General features: G+C 36.2%; 1 protein-coding gene across 3 annotated transcripts in view; it reads left to right on the plus strand.

Annotated features, from left to right (window-relative positions):
• The window catches only part of LOC126365929 (fibroblast growth factor receptor 3-like), a 380,938-nt gene that overhangs the window by 328,991 nt on the left and 32,803 nt on the right, over window positions 1-19,144 (plus strand). For 2 of the 3 annotated variants that reach the window (XM_050008693.1, XM_050008695.1), the window contains exons 10-15: window positions 3,562-3,688; window positions 6,059-6,246; window positions 9,150-9,273; window positions 10,293-10,496; window positions 11,759-11,947; window positions 15,585-15,775. In XM_050008693.1, coding sequence (XP_049864650.1) covers window positions 3,562-3,688; window positions 6,059-6,246; window positions 9,150-9,273; window positions 10,293-10,496; window positions 11,759-11,947; window positions 15,585-15,775 — 1,023 coding nt within the window. Of the gene's footprint in view, window positions 1-3,561; window positions 3,689-6,058; window positions 6,247-9,149; window positions 9,274-10,292; window positions 10,497-11,758; window positions 11,948-15,584; window positions 15,776-16,082; window positions 16,256-19,144 lie in introns of all 3 variants that reach the window. The other variant, XM_050008694.1, reaches the window with a different exon arrangement.

Below are 19,144 nucleotides of genomic sequence, written 5' to 3' on the forward strand. Positions count from 1 at the left end.
TAAATACTGTTGTTTGTTAGTAGGTTTAATATGAAAAGGAGTGTGCAGGTGAGCCTCAGTGAGGATGAGGTCAACTTCAAGGAAAATGGTATGGGATCTAGAATAGTCCCATGTGAAATTTAATTGGGAGTGTGTAGTTGGAGATTCCAAGAATTTTAACAGGTCAACCTCACCACGAGTGCATATGGCAAAGATGTCATCAAAGTATCTACGCCAAACCAGGGGCTGAAGGCTTATGGATCCCAGGAAAGCCCCTCCAAAGCAATCCATGAAAAGGTTGGCATAGGCAGGAAATATCCTAGTTCCCATGGACTCATCCCTGATTTGTTTGTAAGTCTGCTCCTCAAACATAAGTTGTCTGTAAGCATAAAGATGATTAAGGTGAGCAGGAAGGATGCCATAGATTGGGAATCTGGTGGGCACTGGTTGAGATAATGTTCAGCAGCAGAAATAACATGTAGGTGGTGGATGTTGGTATTGAGGGAGGTGGCATCAGTAGTGACAATCAAGGTTTGTGGTGGAGGGGGGTCAGGCATAGATTTCAGATGATCTAGGAAATATTTATGTGGCCATCCTTGTAGTAGATGGTTACAACTACTTCGACTGTTCATTATGACATGAAAATTAAAACACCTGCAGCCACATCTTCTGCATTTAATTTATTTATGAAACCAGTCTCAGAGTTAATTACACCATCTCCAGGCCCCATGACTGATGTAAATTGGGAGGAATCCAATTCAAGTGCAGTCACAACAGGAGCCAATATTAAATAACTGGTGTCCATAGATATGTTTTACATTGATTTCTATTATGACTGCACACAAGACTGGATTCCTTCCAATTTATGTTGGTAAAGAAGCCTGAAGATGGTGTGATGGAACACTGAAACTGGTTGCATAAATAAATTAACTGAAAAAGGCAGGGCTGCAGGTGTTTTAAATGTCATTTCAATCTAGAAACAGTTAGTGTCTTTAATATAGGTACTTCTACTATAGACTGCAGTTTTTGATCAACTAAGGCAGATATATGTTCGGTTGGTGCTTTGATGCCAGCAACAATGAGACAGCCAGGGTGGCCGAGTTCATGGATTTTAGAAAGAAGATAGTAAGTGAGAGTGCCTGGTTTTGGGAGGAGTAAGAAGTTCTATAGATCACAGGGATGGGATCTTGATGGCAGAAGGTGTATGTCAAGGTGCCAGACTGTTGGCACAGACCTTCACTTACATACTCCCATCTGTCAAGAACTACAATGGTAGATCCCTTGTCTGTTGGGGGAATAATAATGGAGTTATCAGTTTTTAGGGAATAAAGAGCCTATAGATCTTCAGAGGACAGGTTAGGGTCATGTTGTAGGGACCTGAATGGGATTGTAGAGCAACGCAGGCTGTTAGGAATTCTTGAAAGGCTTGCAAATGGTGATTGAAGTAATGATGGTGGATGAAGTTGGGATCGTGGTTGAAACTGTTTAAGGCAGGGTTCAGTGTCAAGTCTGCTGTTGGAAAAGTTTTGGAACTGAGTTTCCCAGTGATATTTCCAGTTGATGTTACATGTGAAGGGAAGTAGGTCCTTCACCAAAGCAGCACCCTTGGATAATATAGATAATTCAGATGGGGGAGAGTGCCTTAAGTAAAAGGTTGAGAACACTGTAGTGTTGTGGCTGGTTCTTGTGATTATGAGTTACCACTGCTCTGGGAGGCAGTGGTGAAATCTGGATATATGAAGGTTAGCCGAACTCAGTTTGTAAGGGAGGAGTGGTAGTTGACGGCATGGCTGTTTAGGAAGCTGGAGAGGAACAGGAAGAGAAATAATACTGTTAAGGTACTTTAAGTGAAGATAGGATAGCTTTTTCAGTTGAGCTCTTGGCTGTTGTTGTAGTTTGAACTTGACTTGGTGGATGATATCATCCAAGGAAACATGAGAGGCAGATAACTGCAGGGTTTTGTAGGAGAAAAGTCTGATGTAGTGGAAATTGACAGATGAGGGATATAGGTTACAGATTAGCCAGGTAAGTGCAAGAGATTGCTGTATTTGAAACTGTAAAAGAGGCTGGTATAGAGTAGGATTCCATTCAGAAACAGGAACTTACAATCCTTTGGGAGGTAACTTCCAGAAAGAAGCAGGTGTCAAGAGACAGAATGTGGGCATCAGTGCAGATATATGCAGCATCCCTCCTTCCCTTTCAGCCCTTCTGCCAGAAGAAGTTGCCACTGTCTCCAGAAGATTGTGCATTTGGTTAATTACAATGTGTTTTCTGCTGCTGCTGTGTGAATAGATTTTTTGTCTACCCAATTACATTATATTTTCAAAAAATGTTTTTGTTGAGATAATACTCTTCTTGAGATAAATATGTGATAGCACATATTTTCTTTATATTGTTGCTGAAAATTAGTATTAGGTTTTAAGAGGAAATTAACAATGTTTGCTGGTAACTGAGGCCTAATTGTTTTTAAATTTTCCTTTTTTTGCTGTAAAGTGAACAGTTCAGTTTAAAATCATATGTAATCATTTCTTTTTATTCTTTTGTTAAACTGTAGTGAAGAACAATGACACACTTTCAAACTTATAATTTCTCATATATAATCAATAACAAAATGTATAAGTCACATGAATAAGAGTTTTTCTTTTTTCTTTGTGCTTCAAAGGACAAAGTAACCTGTAAGTACCATTCATTGGCAATCTGTAAAAGTGATTTCCAGTTGTTCATACAGAGCATATATCTTATGTCAAACCAGAGTTAGTGCTCTTCAGTTAAAATAAGACAGTTATTATAAAAAATTTAAAAAAGTTGAAAAGAGACACTGAAATTGTGAGTGGAACACATCAGTACTAAGCTAACATGACTGTGTGATGTATTATAATATCTGTGTTCCTCAATTGGACTGGACTTTTCAATAAGCAGTTCCCAGGCATCTGATATACAGTAAGGATAAATCTATTCATAGAAAAATATTCCACACTGAAATGTTAATTCAATAATGGGAGATGATAATATCATTTACCAATCTACATGAAGGAGAAACTCTAAAGCATAAATATAAATGTGTCTCACAAGTTTGTATGTCCATCGTCTGCAGCAAGCAGAGAAGGAGGTTTTATTTACAAAGGAAGTACAAATGAGTCTGAATATTTTGGAGTTATGCTCCATTATCCAAATGGTGTAGAGGAGAAATGCTTAGAGTTTTGATCACTGAAGTTATGTAGGTGAGACACAAAGAATCCCAAGCCAAGAGCATCACAATACTAAGATGGTTATTGAAAAAGATAATATTTGTTTACCTTTACATGTGTTTACACTGCAATGTTTTATCAAGCTTCCTTTTGTAAAACATTTAATGTGTGTATTGTGGTGTATAGAACTGTGCAATATAAGCATATAGAGTAGTCTAAATCTGCCGTCGTGCAACATTTCTTTCCGAGTTTAAAACACAAATGCTCAATGAATATTTTTATTAGAAAATGTTCTTTTTATTTGCATTTTTTAAATAAACAGTTACTGTATTAAGATAGAGAATTAAAACATAAAACACAGTAGTGAGGTTGTTAATGTATCAATGGTTTTTAGCCTAGGGGCAGCCAACATCTGCTGATTATTCCAAACATAACACACAACAGTGAGGGCTGGTATGAGTGCATCACAACCATCAAAACTGGAAGCATTTTTACCTGTGTCTACCTACAAGTGATTGACGGTAAGCAGTCTGTAGATTATTTTGGCAAATTAACTAACACAGAATAACCAAACTAATAAATGTGAAAATGAACTCCAAGACAAAAAAAAGATGTGCGATGAAGGAATTATCCAAATGGCATGGAAATCAGTAGAAGTGATGTACATGCACAAACAGACAAATGTTTACAATTTCAGAAAAAATGGATGATTTATTCAAGAAGATGAGTTTCACAAATGGAGAAAATCAGTAACACATTGCTCCATTCCTAGCCCTTGTGTTAGCAGTTATTCAGCTTGGCATTGATTGACAGAGTTATTGGATGTCCCCCTAAGGGATATGATGTCAAATCCTGTCCAAATGGCATGTTAGATTGTCAAAATCCTAAGCTGGCTGTAGGGCCCTACTCATAATACTCCAAATATTCTCAATTGTTGAGTGACCCAGTGAGATTACTGGTCAATCTAGGATTTAGCAAGCAACAGTAGAAATTCTCACCATGTGCGGGTGGGCATTATCTTGCAGAAATGTAAGCCCAAAATGGCTTTCTATGAAGAGCAACAAAACAGGGTGTAGAATATCTTTTACATCTATCCTGTGTTGTAAGGGTGCTGCAAATGACAACTGAACAAGTCCTGTTGTTGGGCTGCATGGTGGGTGACAGTGAGGCTGGTGTCCCACTACTGTCCGGGGCATCTCAAGACACATTTCCATTGGTCACAGGTCTCAACTCAATGTGGGACTCACCTCTGAAGACACTTCTGTTCCAGTCAAGTAGTTTATAGGTCAAAGACATGCCTGGAGATGCCCTGAATGGTAGTAGGATACCAACCTGACTGTCACCCACCATACGCTCTGACAACCAGGAGTGACCGTCTGGCGTGCCGTTCCTTTTCACAGCAGGACCCCTTTGGTTGTTATCTGCAGCACCCTTTAAGCACAGTGGTATGTCAAAAACATTCTACACCTTGTTTTGTTTCCCTTCGTGGCAAGCTGTCCCAGGCTCACATGTAGTGAGATAATTTCTACTGCTCACCTTTGTGCTTGCCAAAGTGTACCTTGGCCAGAAAGATCACCATATCTCTCCTCGACTGAAAATGTTTGGAGCATTATTGACAGGGTCCTCCAACCATCTTGATGTTTTGACCATGTAATGAGCTAACTGGAAATAATTTGGTATGATATCCCTCAGGAGGATATCCAACTATTCTATCAATCAGTGACAAGCTGAATAACTGCTTCCCTAACAGGTAGAAATGAATCAACATGTTATTGACTTGATCAATTTGTTAAGCTTTTTGTCTTGAATATAACATCCAGTTTTTCTGAAACTGTAATCATATGTTTTTCTGCACTTGTACATCATACCTACCAATTTCTGTCCCATTCAGATAATGCCAGCCTCACAGTTGTCATTTTCCTTGTCTTAAGAGTATAATCTGTTTGACAAGGACAAATTTTAATCACACTGCATAATTCTCATAGTGTACCATAGTTGAAGTACACACACACAAGATGAACATTAAATCTTGAGTGATGGAGTAGTAAATTCCTCATTCAAGTGAGAAGAATATGGAGGGTAGGCACAAGCAAGATTTTGTATTTTTAATCTCAAGGAAGAAGATTTTTAGAATATTTTTCACAATGTTTACCGTTCCTTTCTCACTTCCCCTCATCAGATGACTCTTGCCTCTTCTATTCTAATCTGCCATTATTTACTGTTTTCCACTAAGTTAGCTTTTGTTCTTTTACTCCTTTTCTGACATTCATATTTCATCTGTGCTGCATCATTCCATATATTCTACTTCCTTCCTGTAATATGTACTCTCTTGATTTTGATTTGTGAGTAACTTATCATTGTTTTACAGTCATCTGATTCATTTGTTATGTTGTTTTCTTCTTTATTATCCATGAAACATCTTTTAACGCAAAATTTCAAATTTCATGTTCTCGTTTTCAATAAATTTGTCTGTACTGAAGTCAAACAATGTTACTTCTTGATCACCCAATAATTTTGCTTTTGATGTACGATTAAATTGTAGAGAAATGAGATAAATCAGGAAGCCTGTGCTAATTATCATTTCCTTTGAGGTAGAACTGCTGGCAAGAAATTACCTACATAAGGCGAAATATCAGAATAGTTGATACAGAACTACTAGTTTCTTCCTAGGGGAGGAGAGATGGACAGCCTGGGCAAGGTTAAAGAGAAAGGATCACTAATACTCTAGCATTAGAGAGACCCACCTGTTGTGAGGACAAGGAAAGGCAGAGTTTTTTTATCAAATCTTCCTGTTGATGCGATAATCATATCCTTTTTGTTCCCAAAAGTCTACAACTCTTACATATATTTATTCTAGGTATACTGATTTGTTCCTTACATTTTATTTTCAGAACATTTTACCTATGCTGGTAAGACAGCTCAGGTAGAAAGAAAGAAGGTTGCTGTTGTTGGGAGTTCTCCGACACTCACCTGTGATGTCCCACCTGGACCTGACGTTCATGTTCGCTGGATAAAGCACAATACCAGAAGACTGCCTTTCAAAGATTTAAATAATATACCTTCTCAGTACATTGTTTCAGTAAGTAAATAACTTATTTTGATCCAAGGCTTCTCAAAAATGCTCAGCAGTACAAAAGCTGTCAAGTACATGATTTCTACATAGTAAGTTGCAATTAACCATAGTAATTTGCCTTGGCTACTGAAACTGCTTACAGATATGAATGAAGTTTGTCATAATGATGCTTGTGCATGTACAAGGTACATTCAGAAAATAACCGAACTTTACTTTCCTAAACTTCATTATTAATTTTATAGATCAATAGCCCTTGCCACCCTATAAGCACATCCCCCCCCCCCCCCCCCCCCCCCCATGTCATGAATCAGTTCTCGACAGCTTCATTTGAGATGGCCTTTAAGGTCTGAGATGAATTTGCTTTGACAGTAGACATGGTTCACTTTTTCACTTTGAGGAAATAATTCAAAATCCACAATTCCATTAAAGTCAAAAAAAGCAGTGAGCATTGCTATGACATGGGATTGAAACTGATGACTGAACTTCTGTCTTAATGTTGTAGCTGTAAACTGAGCTTTTGTCTCCCATCATGATCCTCTCAATAAATGTTTCTTCATTGTCTTGTTCAAGGAGTTTCCGACAACCATCCACTCCACTTCTTTTTTTTTTCTGTTGTCCTCTCATCAAACAAGGAACAAATATTACTGCAATGTTCAATTCTTGCATCAAAATTCCATGACATGATATGAATATATTAACTGTTCTCAAAAGAACAGATACCATTGATGACCGTGTAGCTTCTCTAGAATAAATGATAATTAATTGAAACCCTCAGCTGCCGACAGGTGTTGTTGACATACCTTGTTGGGCAGCTGAAAATGTGTGCCCCCACTGGGACTCAAGCCTGGGATCTCCTACTTACATGGCAGACGCTCTATCCATCTGAGCCACCGAGGACACAGATGAATAGCGCTACTGCAGGGACTTATTCCTTGCATGCTTCTTGTGAGACCCACGTTCCCAACTGTCCATAATCTACATACGTAATGTTCCTAATAGATACTTCGCCCATCCACTCGTTACTCATGCCCACTTAAGTTGACGATTCCCGTAAGAGTTCGGGAAACCTGTGCGCACTCGCATCTGTGTCCTTGGTAGCTGAGATGGATGGAGCGTCTGCCATGTAAGCCTGTGAGCAGGAGATCCCAGATTCGAGTTTTGGTCAGGGCACACATTTTCAGCTGTCCCCATCAAGGTATGTCAACAACACCTGTCAGCAGCTGAGGGTTTCAATTAATTATCATTTATCCCTGACATGACCAATTTGAGATGCTAAGCTCTTCTCTAACAGTCAATTGGCAATTTACATGCAATAGACTGTTGATTTTTGTGAAAGTGTAAGTTATCAATTGCAGAGGAAGGCCTCCTTAGTCCAGAATATTGGCAATTTGCATGCACTAGATTGTTGATTTTTCTGAATCTGTGAGTCATCAATTGAAGTGGGCAACCTCCTTGGTTGAGAATCATCTTCAGTTCACTGATAACTGCTTTTAATTCATGAAAACCATTTGTAATATTGCATACAACCCACAGCATCATCTCCATAAGCTTGTTCAGAAGTTGATACGTTTCTGCAAAGTTTTGCCTATTTTCATGCATAATTTTACATATCATCATTGCTCCAGAAAACTGCCCATTTCAAAAATCACCACAAACATTTTTAAACATGTTACATTCAAATAAAAATATCATGAAAACTAAATGAGATATTCACACTCCAAAAACATGTGGTTAGGTAAAAGGTAATGCACAAGGCACTGCTGCAAACTGCATACCACTAAATATCTCCATTGGCACATAATTGAAAATGTTTGGGTATTTTCAAAACGGACCTTGGATTTTCAAAAATCTGTTTTCATTTCATGAAGGCTGCCATTTTGATTTGATTTTCTTGTTTCTGCATAATTTTTCGCTCTGTTACTATGTACATTGACACAAAACTCAAATCCAAAGTACCTGCAATTAGATGTACAATGATCTTATGACATCATGTGAGTGTACTCTTCCGCCTTATTTTTTCCTGTCTTGTCTCTTTGTCATTGATTTGTGTGGCAAAACTGCCATACTGGTGAGATATGATCTCAAGGCAATGAATTCAGTCATTTGATGATTTCAACCTGTTGTTTTAAAACCATCTGCTGCTAACTTTCATGATACTGTGTGCTTTCTGTAATTCATCTTGCAGACATCTATTTAAGTCATCTTGCAGACATCTATTTAAGGATCTAGGGATCCTCACAGTATATATATTCACTTATGAAACTTGTTGTTAATAATCCAGCCCAGTTCAAAAGTAATAGCAGTGTGCATAGCTATAACACCAGGAGAAAGGATGATCTTCACTATTCAGGGTTAAATCTGACTTTGGCACAGAAGGGGGTAAATTATGCTGCCACAAAAGTCTTTGGTCACCTACCAAACAGCATCAAAAGCCTGACAGATAGTCAACCAACATTTAAAAATAAATTAAAAGGATTTCTAGATGACAACTCCTTCTACTCATTGGCTGAATTTTTAGATATAAATTAAGGGAGGGAAAAAAACTAACTTAAGCATTAGTGTCATGCAATATTTTGTGTAATGTAATATCTTGTACAGACATCTTTCATTAACCTGACACGTTCCACATCATTATGAAGTGTCGTATTCATGATCTATGGAACAAGTATTAATCTAATCTAATCTAATCTCTTCCAAAGCAACATTCATATTTCATAATGTGTATTAAAATGGACTTTGATCTATACCACTCAGCCACTACCAGTGTAGTAAGAAGTGTTACATCATGATCTCTTCATATATTTACTTACATGATGAACTTCAGAAATGAGCAGAGCTACCATTTTGAATAGTCTGTTGATCTCTCACATTTAATGAAAATTTAGATGTTTCAAAATATTTTGTTGCAGTCTGATAAAAGTGGCCAGTTGTTGCTCCAGCATATAAGCTTGGATCATGCTGGATGGTACACTTGTTTGGTATGCAACAGACAGTGCACTTTCTCTGGTACCACATGGCTTCAAGTCAACCCAGGTAATGTGAAAAGTACAATCAAAATTAAAGTAGTACTGTATTTTAGACAACATTAAAATTCATAAATTAATTAAGTTTACAAGATAGCAGGGATTTGTGACTCATACTTTTAGAAGAGGAAAGTTGCCCCTCATCATAAAGCATAGGTGCTGAGTCACAGATCACACACACACACACACACACACACACACACACACACACACACACACACACACACACACGCAACTCAGTGTGGTTTCAGTTGCCTGAGACTGCAGTCGTGTGTATGAGGTGTGTGTGTGTGTGAGTGATCTATTTCTGACAAAGGCTTTACTGGCCAAAAGATTTATTTGTGACAATCTCTTTGTTGTACCTATCTGCGACTCAGCGTCTCTGCTATATGGTGAGTGGCAACTTTCCTTTTGATAATATTGTTAAATTTCGTCCTCGGTTTTCCATTGTTTGATACTTTTAGAAGATGTTTCTAGTATTATTTTGAAGACTATTTAATTTCAGTACTCATCATTCTCCACTCTCTCTCTCTCACCTGGAGCAAAATATTTCATGATTTTTATATACAAATGAACAGGAAATATATGAATAATTTCACTATGATAATAAACTATGTACTTCAGAACTAAGTGTACAGTTTATGTCAAAAATTTATGTCATTTATTATGATTCAGTAAATGTTAATAGTTTCAAATAGATGTCTGTGATTTTACATTTTCCCTATGTATGGCAATTGTGAAATTTTCTCAATTATTGAACCTGGTGATATCATCTATATGGTGCAAAATTTGAATATAAATGCTGTGCAGCAAGAGATAATCAGTGGTCTACCCCACACAAGGATGGTAAAAATTCAACTTGTTGTGATATCACACCATCTGGACAAAAATTCCTGCTTAAATGCCAAAGAATAGTTCAAGCATGTTTTAAGAGCTCAATCACACTAGTTAAGAATTTTACCATTGATTTTTATACATAAGTCCTGTACATCTAAAATCAAAATAAAAACAAAAGAATTTTACTTCCAGCTTTATCTCAACTGGGAACTGCAGAAGCAGATGATTCTCATGATGTTGATGGGCCTGACAGAGAGACTGATCTTCTGTCTAAGCCAGGTTCCGTAAATGCTACAGGGGATTTAAAACCACCAACTTTTGTAAAACCTAACACTATGCATCCTGTAATCATGAAGCCTGCTGGAAACACTTTGCGTCTCAAATGTCAAGCTGATGGTGAGCTAGATTTATATATTTATTAACATATACTGTAGAATTCACAAGTAAAATAAAAATTACAAATTAAATGATATCTATATTACTATTCTGTGCACATTCTCCCTTGCTCTGTTTGTATATCAAACACAATTACTTTGGAAGCTTTCTTGGGGAAGTTGCATATATGATATCCCAAAATGATTTAAGATCCTCAATTTTTTCATTCATTCACACATCCTGTTCTATAAATCCCATTATGAAAGCGAAGTTGTTGGATGATTAGTGTTACATATTAACAGGCATGAGCAGACATTCAAAGCCACTTCTGTAGAGCATACTAACAACAAAATTTGACTATTGCTGATCTCCTCACATTGGTAACTATGAGAATTATTTCTAAGGTATTTTATATATGTACATATTAGGAGAAAAATAGCAATTAAAAAGAGGCCCACTGTACCTCCCATCACATTATGCAGCTGCTGCTTTTATCTGATACTAAAGCATTATCAGCTGTCTGTCTGTGTACTGGCAAAGACGAACCATGTTTAATACAAATGGAATTTACACTCCTTAATCCAAATATCCTCATAAATTACAGAAAGTTTGGCTAATAAGGTACTCCTGTACCTTGTTTTTAGATATCTGAGGTTTTTCAATTTGCTAGAAATCTGATACCATTTGTTAGAAAAAGTAACTGGGGGGTATCATCATGATTAATATACTGATTTCAAGAAGTACAGCCTCAGAATTTTTTTTAAATCCCCCACCATACCTTTAGCAATATAAGGAAATGTAGACTCACACTCAGTACAGAGATGGTATGTTGAGATGCAGACAGGCACAATGAAAAAGAGTTACAATTTAGCTTTCAGCCAAACCTTACTTCTGAAAAGAAAACACACATTTATTCATTCAAGGCATTCTGGTCCAGGCTGCCACAGATGGTGGTCACGTGTGCATGAGGTGTGCTTGCTTGTGTGAATGAATGTATGTGTTTCTTCTCTGAAGAAGGATTTGGCCAAAAGCTAAGTCATAAAAGTCTTTTCATTGTGCTTGTCTGAAACTCAACATGACATTTTCACAGTGAATAGTAATCTATACTTTTCCTTACATTGTTTCCACTATATCTTTAAGTATTGCAGCCCCAAGAAACTTAAATAATATTTTAAATTTTCTTCTTGCAAATTATATGAACATTGAGTTTTATTGACAACATTGTCATTTTGTTACATTTAATGGCATTTACAAAAGTATTACCAATGTCTGTTTTTGTACAGGAAATCCAAGTCCAAATATTACTTGGTACAAAAATGGTGTGATCCCAGAACGCCATTTAGGTGTTATATCATATAGGCGATGGTCAATGAATTTAGAAGATCTGACAACTTTTGATTCTGGGAATTACAGTTGTGTTGTCTGCAATGAACTGGAGTGTATCAACCACACGTTTAAAGTGGATGTTATTGGTATGTGGACAGTTTCCTTATCTAAAAAGTTTTTTTAAATATTTATTGCACTTATATATTGATCAGCATATATGACAACTTAAAACTGTAAATTGGGATTTGAACTTTAATCTCTGCATCTTGCAGGCAGTTCACCATGAATTATACACATCCTGCAGTCTATGATGTGTCAACATACAGTGCAATTATTGGCACTTTTTGAAAAACAGTTTTACCTTGTCACCAATGTTGATCATTGGGTACATGCCAAAGAATTTGCCCTGATGTGTTTTTCAATTAATATGAGCCACACAATGAATGATTGATTGACATAGTTAGGAAATTAGTTATTCAATTAAAATGGAAAGAGGGACTGTTATGACATGCAAACCACAAAAGCAAGCTGATGTAAAGTAGAGATATAATACTTTCACATAAATATTAAAAATGGACAGTCAAGCGTTGAAAGACTGCCCTGTGACATTCCTAGTTAATATAAGATTTTTATTACTTAAATTTATATTTTTTTAACCTCATCTACAAAATGGCAACAAAAGAGGCACATAATACATGTTACTTTTACAAATTTATAAACTATACAAAATAAGCACTAATATGATTCACTAGGTACAAATATAATATTTATTTAAAGCAATTCCAGTAGCTGTCCAGTTATTATTCTTGGATGGTGCTACTGTTTATAAGGTATTGATCTTCCTTTAGAACTACTCATAATCATCAGAAGAATTTGTGGAAGTTTCACATTAGGTGCAGCTACAGTAGCTCTCTTTAGTAACAGGTAAATGAGAAGTAATAAAAGTAGGTAAAATATATTGTTTCAGTACAATAATTAATCAATTAAGTCAATGATGTCATTTTAATTTTTCATTAGTGCTAATAACTGGTACAATGAGATGTGACCTCTGCTATGCGTTTTGCATTGGTTTGCAGTCTGTAGATGTAGCAAATGGGAAAGGCAAGTAAGAGACTTTGGGTTATGGCAAATGGCAAGACTCATTGCAATTTTAGCCCTGATATAGAAAATAGTGAAAGAAACATGTGCACTACTACTACGTGAATAACGTTCACTGTCCGGGAATGACATCGAGTCAGATTGAGTAGATAAATTTGAAAAAGTTCAATGAACAAATTTAAAAAGGACAAAGAAACATTTCATGATTTTTGAAAAATATACACATCTTGTACAAATGTTTTATTGGTATGCTCAGTTAACTAGAATGAGAAACTGTACGAGGTAGGCACTATGTAGCATGCAAAGACCTGCTAGAAAGTGTTCATGTGTTCTTTGCAAATATCCTAAAAACATATTACTGGCCTGTTCTTGCATGCTGCGAACTATCTCTAATAACCCTAAAGTCCACAGGACATTAAACCCTAATCCATTCCTTTATACTGTGAAGGGACCACAGTGATAATATTAGGTACAGTATGTCACACATTTCTGTCCTTGCAATTTCCATAAATAGAATGTGAATACAAGCCAATGTGAGGCACAAGCAAATATGAAGCACACTGTGTGATTTGTTGCATATTAGAATGAGGGACATTAATCTAGATGTAGATACAGGAAGAGCAATTTCCAACTTCACACTTCACATGTATGCAAAAAGTATGGCTATGGGCACTGCTATCTACTATCTCTGTGTAACATTACATGTTACAAACTCCCAGTGCCATGGAAAAATGATAGTTTATTATTTTGTGCATGGCCTCTTTAAATCAACAAAAACGAAGTGTACCCCAAATTTGATACAAATGGAAGTTGTATGTTACTAAAAGAATAATACTGATCTTGCATTTTCATTACCATGCTGCCAATGGGGGTTATGATCTCTTCACACTCCATATTTCTAGATTTTTGTTTTGTGGGGCATAAAAATGATTTTTTAAAAACTTCCATGCATATGACTTATAATTTTGATTATGATTTAATGAAAATAATTTGGGCTGAATTTACACAGAATTCAAACACACTCAGACACTCCTTATCACTCTCTAATGCTGTCTTGATATTGTAATGTTATCTGGGGTTGTTAATAATAAAATTTTGACTTATTTTCAAATGTTAAGATTATTTATTTCAAATAGACTACAAAAGTTTTACTAATCATGGTTTCTCAAAGATCAGATCTTAACAAACAGATAACTAGTTTTTTTAAAATTTATTTGCTAAATGTATGGCATAAAACAATATTGGATAGTTTCATGTAGTTTGTTTGTTTTTTGTACAAATGTTCATATAAATAGATAGTATGGCACTTACATAGTAGGCAAATAGATCTTTTGCACAACTGACTAATAACATCATTGTATTATATTCAAAGGTAACATAATGAACAGCATTTAACACAAATAAATAAAAACATGAGGCAGTGTACTTACAAATGTAACAAAATGAGGCTCAAGTGGTCTATTTGGTACGGTATTGAATACTAAAATATATGAATCTCAATGCGTTACATTGATCTGCTAGTAGCCATGTGCTCATTTTTTGTAGTAACTGTTCTCTTTACATTTACCTGCAGAATATACATAATGACTGTACATATTATTTTACATCCACACCACTATTTCACAGAGAGATCAATGAATGGCACACATCCTGCATGATAGGCACACAACATCCCTTACAGCAACTGTTCACTGTTAAAATGAAAATATTGTTTTGAATTGTAATCTGACTATTAAAAACCCTTATTTTCTGTCTTTTTTAAAACCATTATTTAGTAGCACCACATTTTTTTTAATTTTTGTTACTTACTGCATCGTTAATAAGTTTGTTGAAATAATTTAAGACAGTTTAAAACAACAACATCTGTGCAAACTGCTTCATTTTTGCATAGCATATTTTTTACCTTGATTTTGATATTCAGCAAATTTCAAGTTCTTTTTCTTAATTTTTAAGTCTCATTGCAATTGAATGTTATTGTAATAGCCCTTTGAACAAACCCTTCAGTGGGACTCTTTGTGGTGCTGTGTCCAGATATAAAATTAAGAGAAATGATGAACAGCTGTAGCAGTTGCATGTTGAATGTACAGCAATGTGAAATTTGGTTTAAATCCCGTGTTGACCACCCTGATAACCTATTCCATGCATTTCACAATCACAAGTGTGTCACCTATATTTACCCTGATGATAAGATTACATTAGCTGCTTTCACATATGATCATCTACTGAAAAGGTGTGAACTTGCAGACATTTTAATCCAAATGTTACTTTAAGAGTCTGAAGTAAAGTTTAGCATAGTATTTCCAAAATATTTATCTTGCCAATTGACAATGAGACAATGAATCTAAAGTAGTGACCCCCCGTCAACATTTCCTTTCCTTGCTAACACAAATATCTGTGAGGGAGGGAAAAATACTTGGAACAGTAGAAAGATACTGCTTGAAAATGAAAGAATATTAAATTTTCTATTATTTGGAGATTACAGTGTGTGAAATGTCCCCTTTTATATCTCACTACCAATACACATGATCTTGAACAAGTTAGAAGAAGGTGTGTATTTACACCTGACAGCATGTTTTAGTTACAGAGTGAATGTGTTTTGGATTTGCATACATTTTCATCAAGTGTAAAATATAATAAAAATAGATATTCTGAATATGATCTACTGCATGATAATTCCTTTGTCAGAACGGTATCCACACAGACCTTATATACACAGCGCCGAAAATAAGACAGCTGTTGTGAACACTACTGCTGAGTTAACATGTACTACAGTCTCAGACCTTGAACCACATATCCAATGGCTACGTGTTGAATCTTGTCCAAGTGGTGATATTGATGATGCAGATGATATTCCCAATGCAACACTGCTTCCTCAGGTAAGAATTGGATGTGATTTTTTTAATTGAGGAAGTCTTGCATTCTTTTTCAGGAACCTGGTGGTTGGGTGTGGTGGCAGGCAGATGTCAAATTTTTATCCATTTTTAAAAGCAACATGATGAAAAATCTATAACAGTGCTGAATAAAGTTTACAAAAATTATGAAGCACAGTTTCACTTTCCATTTTCTTTCATTGTACCTTATAACAAAAACTTGATTCGAGCACTTTTATGGATTTTTATGTCAGTTCCTTTATGGTTTTGTACACATTTTCAGCTGATAATTTAAAACAATCTATTTTTCTAGAGCGAGTGCATCACAGGCCAATATTCACAGAAGCTCCTGAGAACTCCACCTTGGTTTTGGGTGCCACAGCTTCATTTAACTGCAAAGTCCTGTCTGATCTTCATCCTCATGTTGCCTGGTATAAGGGCTATTACATGGACTTTAATGAAACAGAGTCTAGTAACACGGTGAAGGTATACTTAAGTGTTTATTCTCTGGATGCTGTGGGCTATCTGATGCATGAGCATGACAAGTTACTAACTTTCTTTTAATAACATCTTGTAATTTGTACGTAATATGTCGATAAGAAGTGAGTTGAATTTTGTTTTACTTTTATTTGCAAGAGCATGAATACTGCTTCTTAGTCACTAAATGTATGCTGAAAAACTATCTGTACTTAGATATTTTTGTATTGTTACTAGAAATGTACTAAAACTGTAACTAATTTATTGTTACAAGGTGTACAACTTTGCTTCCACCGTTTGCCAATAGCGGTAAAAAAAAAAAACAGATTGCAGACATCAGGCAGTTAGCTCAGACCTCAATCAACATAACCTCATTCAAACATTAGTCAATTTGTGTCTGCATCATAAAGTTGTTCTTGATTGAAAATGTCAGTTTATGAGCCTAATTCTCATCGTTTGCAGGAGGTGTTACTGTTTTGTTTCAATATGAAGAAAACAGCAGCCGAGTCTCATCGATTGCTCTCAAGTACGTATGATAAGGATGCTATTAGTGAAACAATGTGTCGTGAGTGGTTTCAACACTTCAAGAATCGTGATTTTTAACATTTTAGACCAGCAAGAATAATTGGCATGAATAGTAGGAGTGACACAGCAAGCCATTTCAAAATGTCTCAAGGCTATGGGCATGATTTAGAAAGAAGGAAATTGGGGCCCGTGTGAGCTGAAATAAGAGAAGTTGAATGGCATTTGTGTGTTTGTGAACAGTTGCTTCAGAGGCAAAAACAAATGGGATTTCAGCATATCATTGTGGCTGGGGATGAAAAATGGGTTCATTACAATAACCCTAAACATAAAAAATCATGGGGATAACCTGGCCATGCTTCCACATTGATGGCCAAACCGAATATTCAAGGCTCCAAGATCATGCTCTGCATTTGGTGGGACCAGCTCAGTGCTGTGTACTGTAAGGTGTTAAAAAGAAAATGAAACAATCACAGGTGCTCATGATTGAAAGCAATTAATGTGTTTGAGCAGAGCATTAAGAGACAAATGGCTGCAATACAGTGAGAGGCATGATAAATTGATTTTGCAGCATGACAACGCTCAACCCCACGTTGCAAAAGAGGTCAAAACGTACTTGGAAACATTAAAATGGGAAGTCCTACCCCACCCGCCATATTCTCCAGACATTGCTCCCTCTGACTATCACCTGTTTAAATCAGTGGTGCATTGCCTGGCTGACCAACACTTCCGATCTCATGAAGAAATTACAAATTGGATCGATTTGTGGATCACTTCAAAAGATGAACAATTTTTTCGACATGGGATTCGTACACTGCCCAAAGATGGCAGAAAGTAGTGGCCAGTGATGTAAAATACTTTGAATGATACATGTGTAACCAATTTGTTTCATTAAAGCCTCAAATGTTGGGGAAAAATGGAAGAAGCAAATTTGTACACCTTTTACATTCTATCTAAATTATAGCACTCTCTTAAGTTACAAATATATCATCAAATAACAACTATTTTCAATAAATAATTAAAATTGTAGGGAAGTATAAATGGTTGTAGCAAGTAAGAGGCAAAGATTTCCAGCCTTGCACGTCCACAGATGTACATAATTTTTTTACTTATATCTTGGTAGCATCCTGTTAACGTATTAGTTGTTACCCAGAATATTACTCATAAATCTGAACTGGTGATCATTGCAGATTAAGAAGCTGTACATGAAAACTGAAAGCCACATTTTACAGTTTCTCTGCCATATTGAAATGAATTGAATCACAGTACCATTGTCTCTTCTTCATTTGTTGTTATGATCTAATTGACCAAATGCTTGGTCCATGCCTCTCCATGTTTTCCACATTATGGCTGAACTTATCAGTTCTTCTTCTTTTCTGTCAGCTTCATCTTTGACATTGTCAGTGCTGGCTTTCAATCTTTTCTGGGGACTACATCATTTCTTGATGCCATCCTGTGTTGCCCTGACTATCTATAGGTACATTTTGCTTTCTCTTATTCTCATTATTTGTCAAAATTTAATTGTTTTTAGTTATGATGCCATTTTTCCTGGATTCATCTTGATATCTTTAAACAACATGAGCTGTTTCAAACCACGGATGAAGGACAATAAGCAGATTCCATTCTCCTAGATTTCTGTAAACTGTTAACAAAGGTACGAGCATACGGCATACGTTCCCATGTATGTGAGTGGCTCAAAGACTTCTCAAGTAACAGAACCCAGTATGTTGTCCTTGATGGGAAGTGTTCATCAGAGACAAGGGTATAGTCAGGAGTGCCACAGGGGAATGTGATATGACCACTGTCATTTTCTATATATATAAATGATGTGGCAGAAAGGGTAAGCCACTGTCTGCAGCTGTTTGATGATGAAGCTGTGGTGTATGGGAAGGTGTTAGTCATTTAGTGACTGTAGGAGGATACATGATGACTTACACAAAATTTAAAGTTGATGCGATGAATGGCAGCTACCTATAAATGTAGAAATATGTCAATTAATGCAGATGAGTAGAGAAGAAAAACCATACTGTTTCAGTACAGCATTAGTAGGTGCAACTTGACACAATCATGATGATTACCTAAGTGTAACATTGCAAAGCAATATGAGATAGAATGAGCATGTGAGGACTGTATCATGGAAGGCAAATGGTCAACTTCGGTTTGTCAGGAGAATTTTGAGAATGTGTGGTTCATCTGTGAAGGGGTCTACATATAGGATACTAGTGCGATCCACTTTTGAGTGCTGTTTGAGTGATTGGGATCCTTGTCAGGTCCAACTAACAGAAAACATCATAGCAGTTCAGATGCAGGCTGCTAGATTTGTTACCGGTAGGTTTAAACAACATGCCTTTCTTCCAAATATGCTATGTCTACAGT

The sequence above is a fragment of the Schistocerca gregaria genome, chromosome 4 (genome assembly GCF_023897955.1).
Source record: "Schistocerca gregaria isolate iqSchGreg1 chromosome 4, iqSchGreg1.2, whole genome shotgun sequence".
Lineage (NCBI taxonomy): Eukaryota > Metazoa > Arthropoda > Insecta > Orthoptera > Acrididae > Schistocerca > Schistocerca gregaria.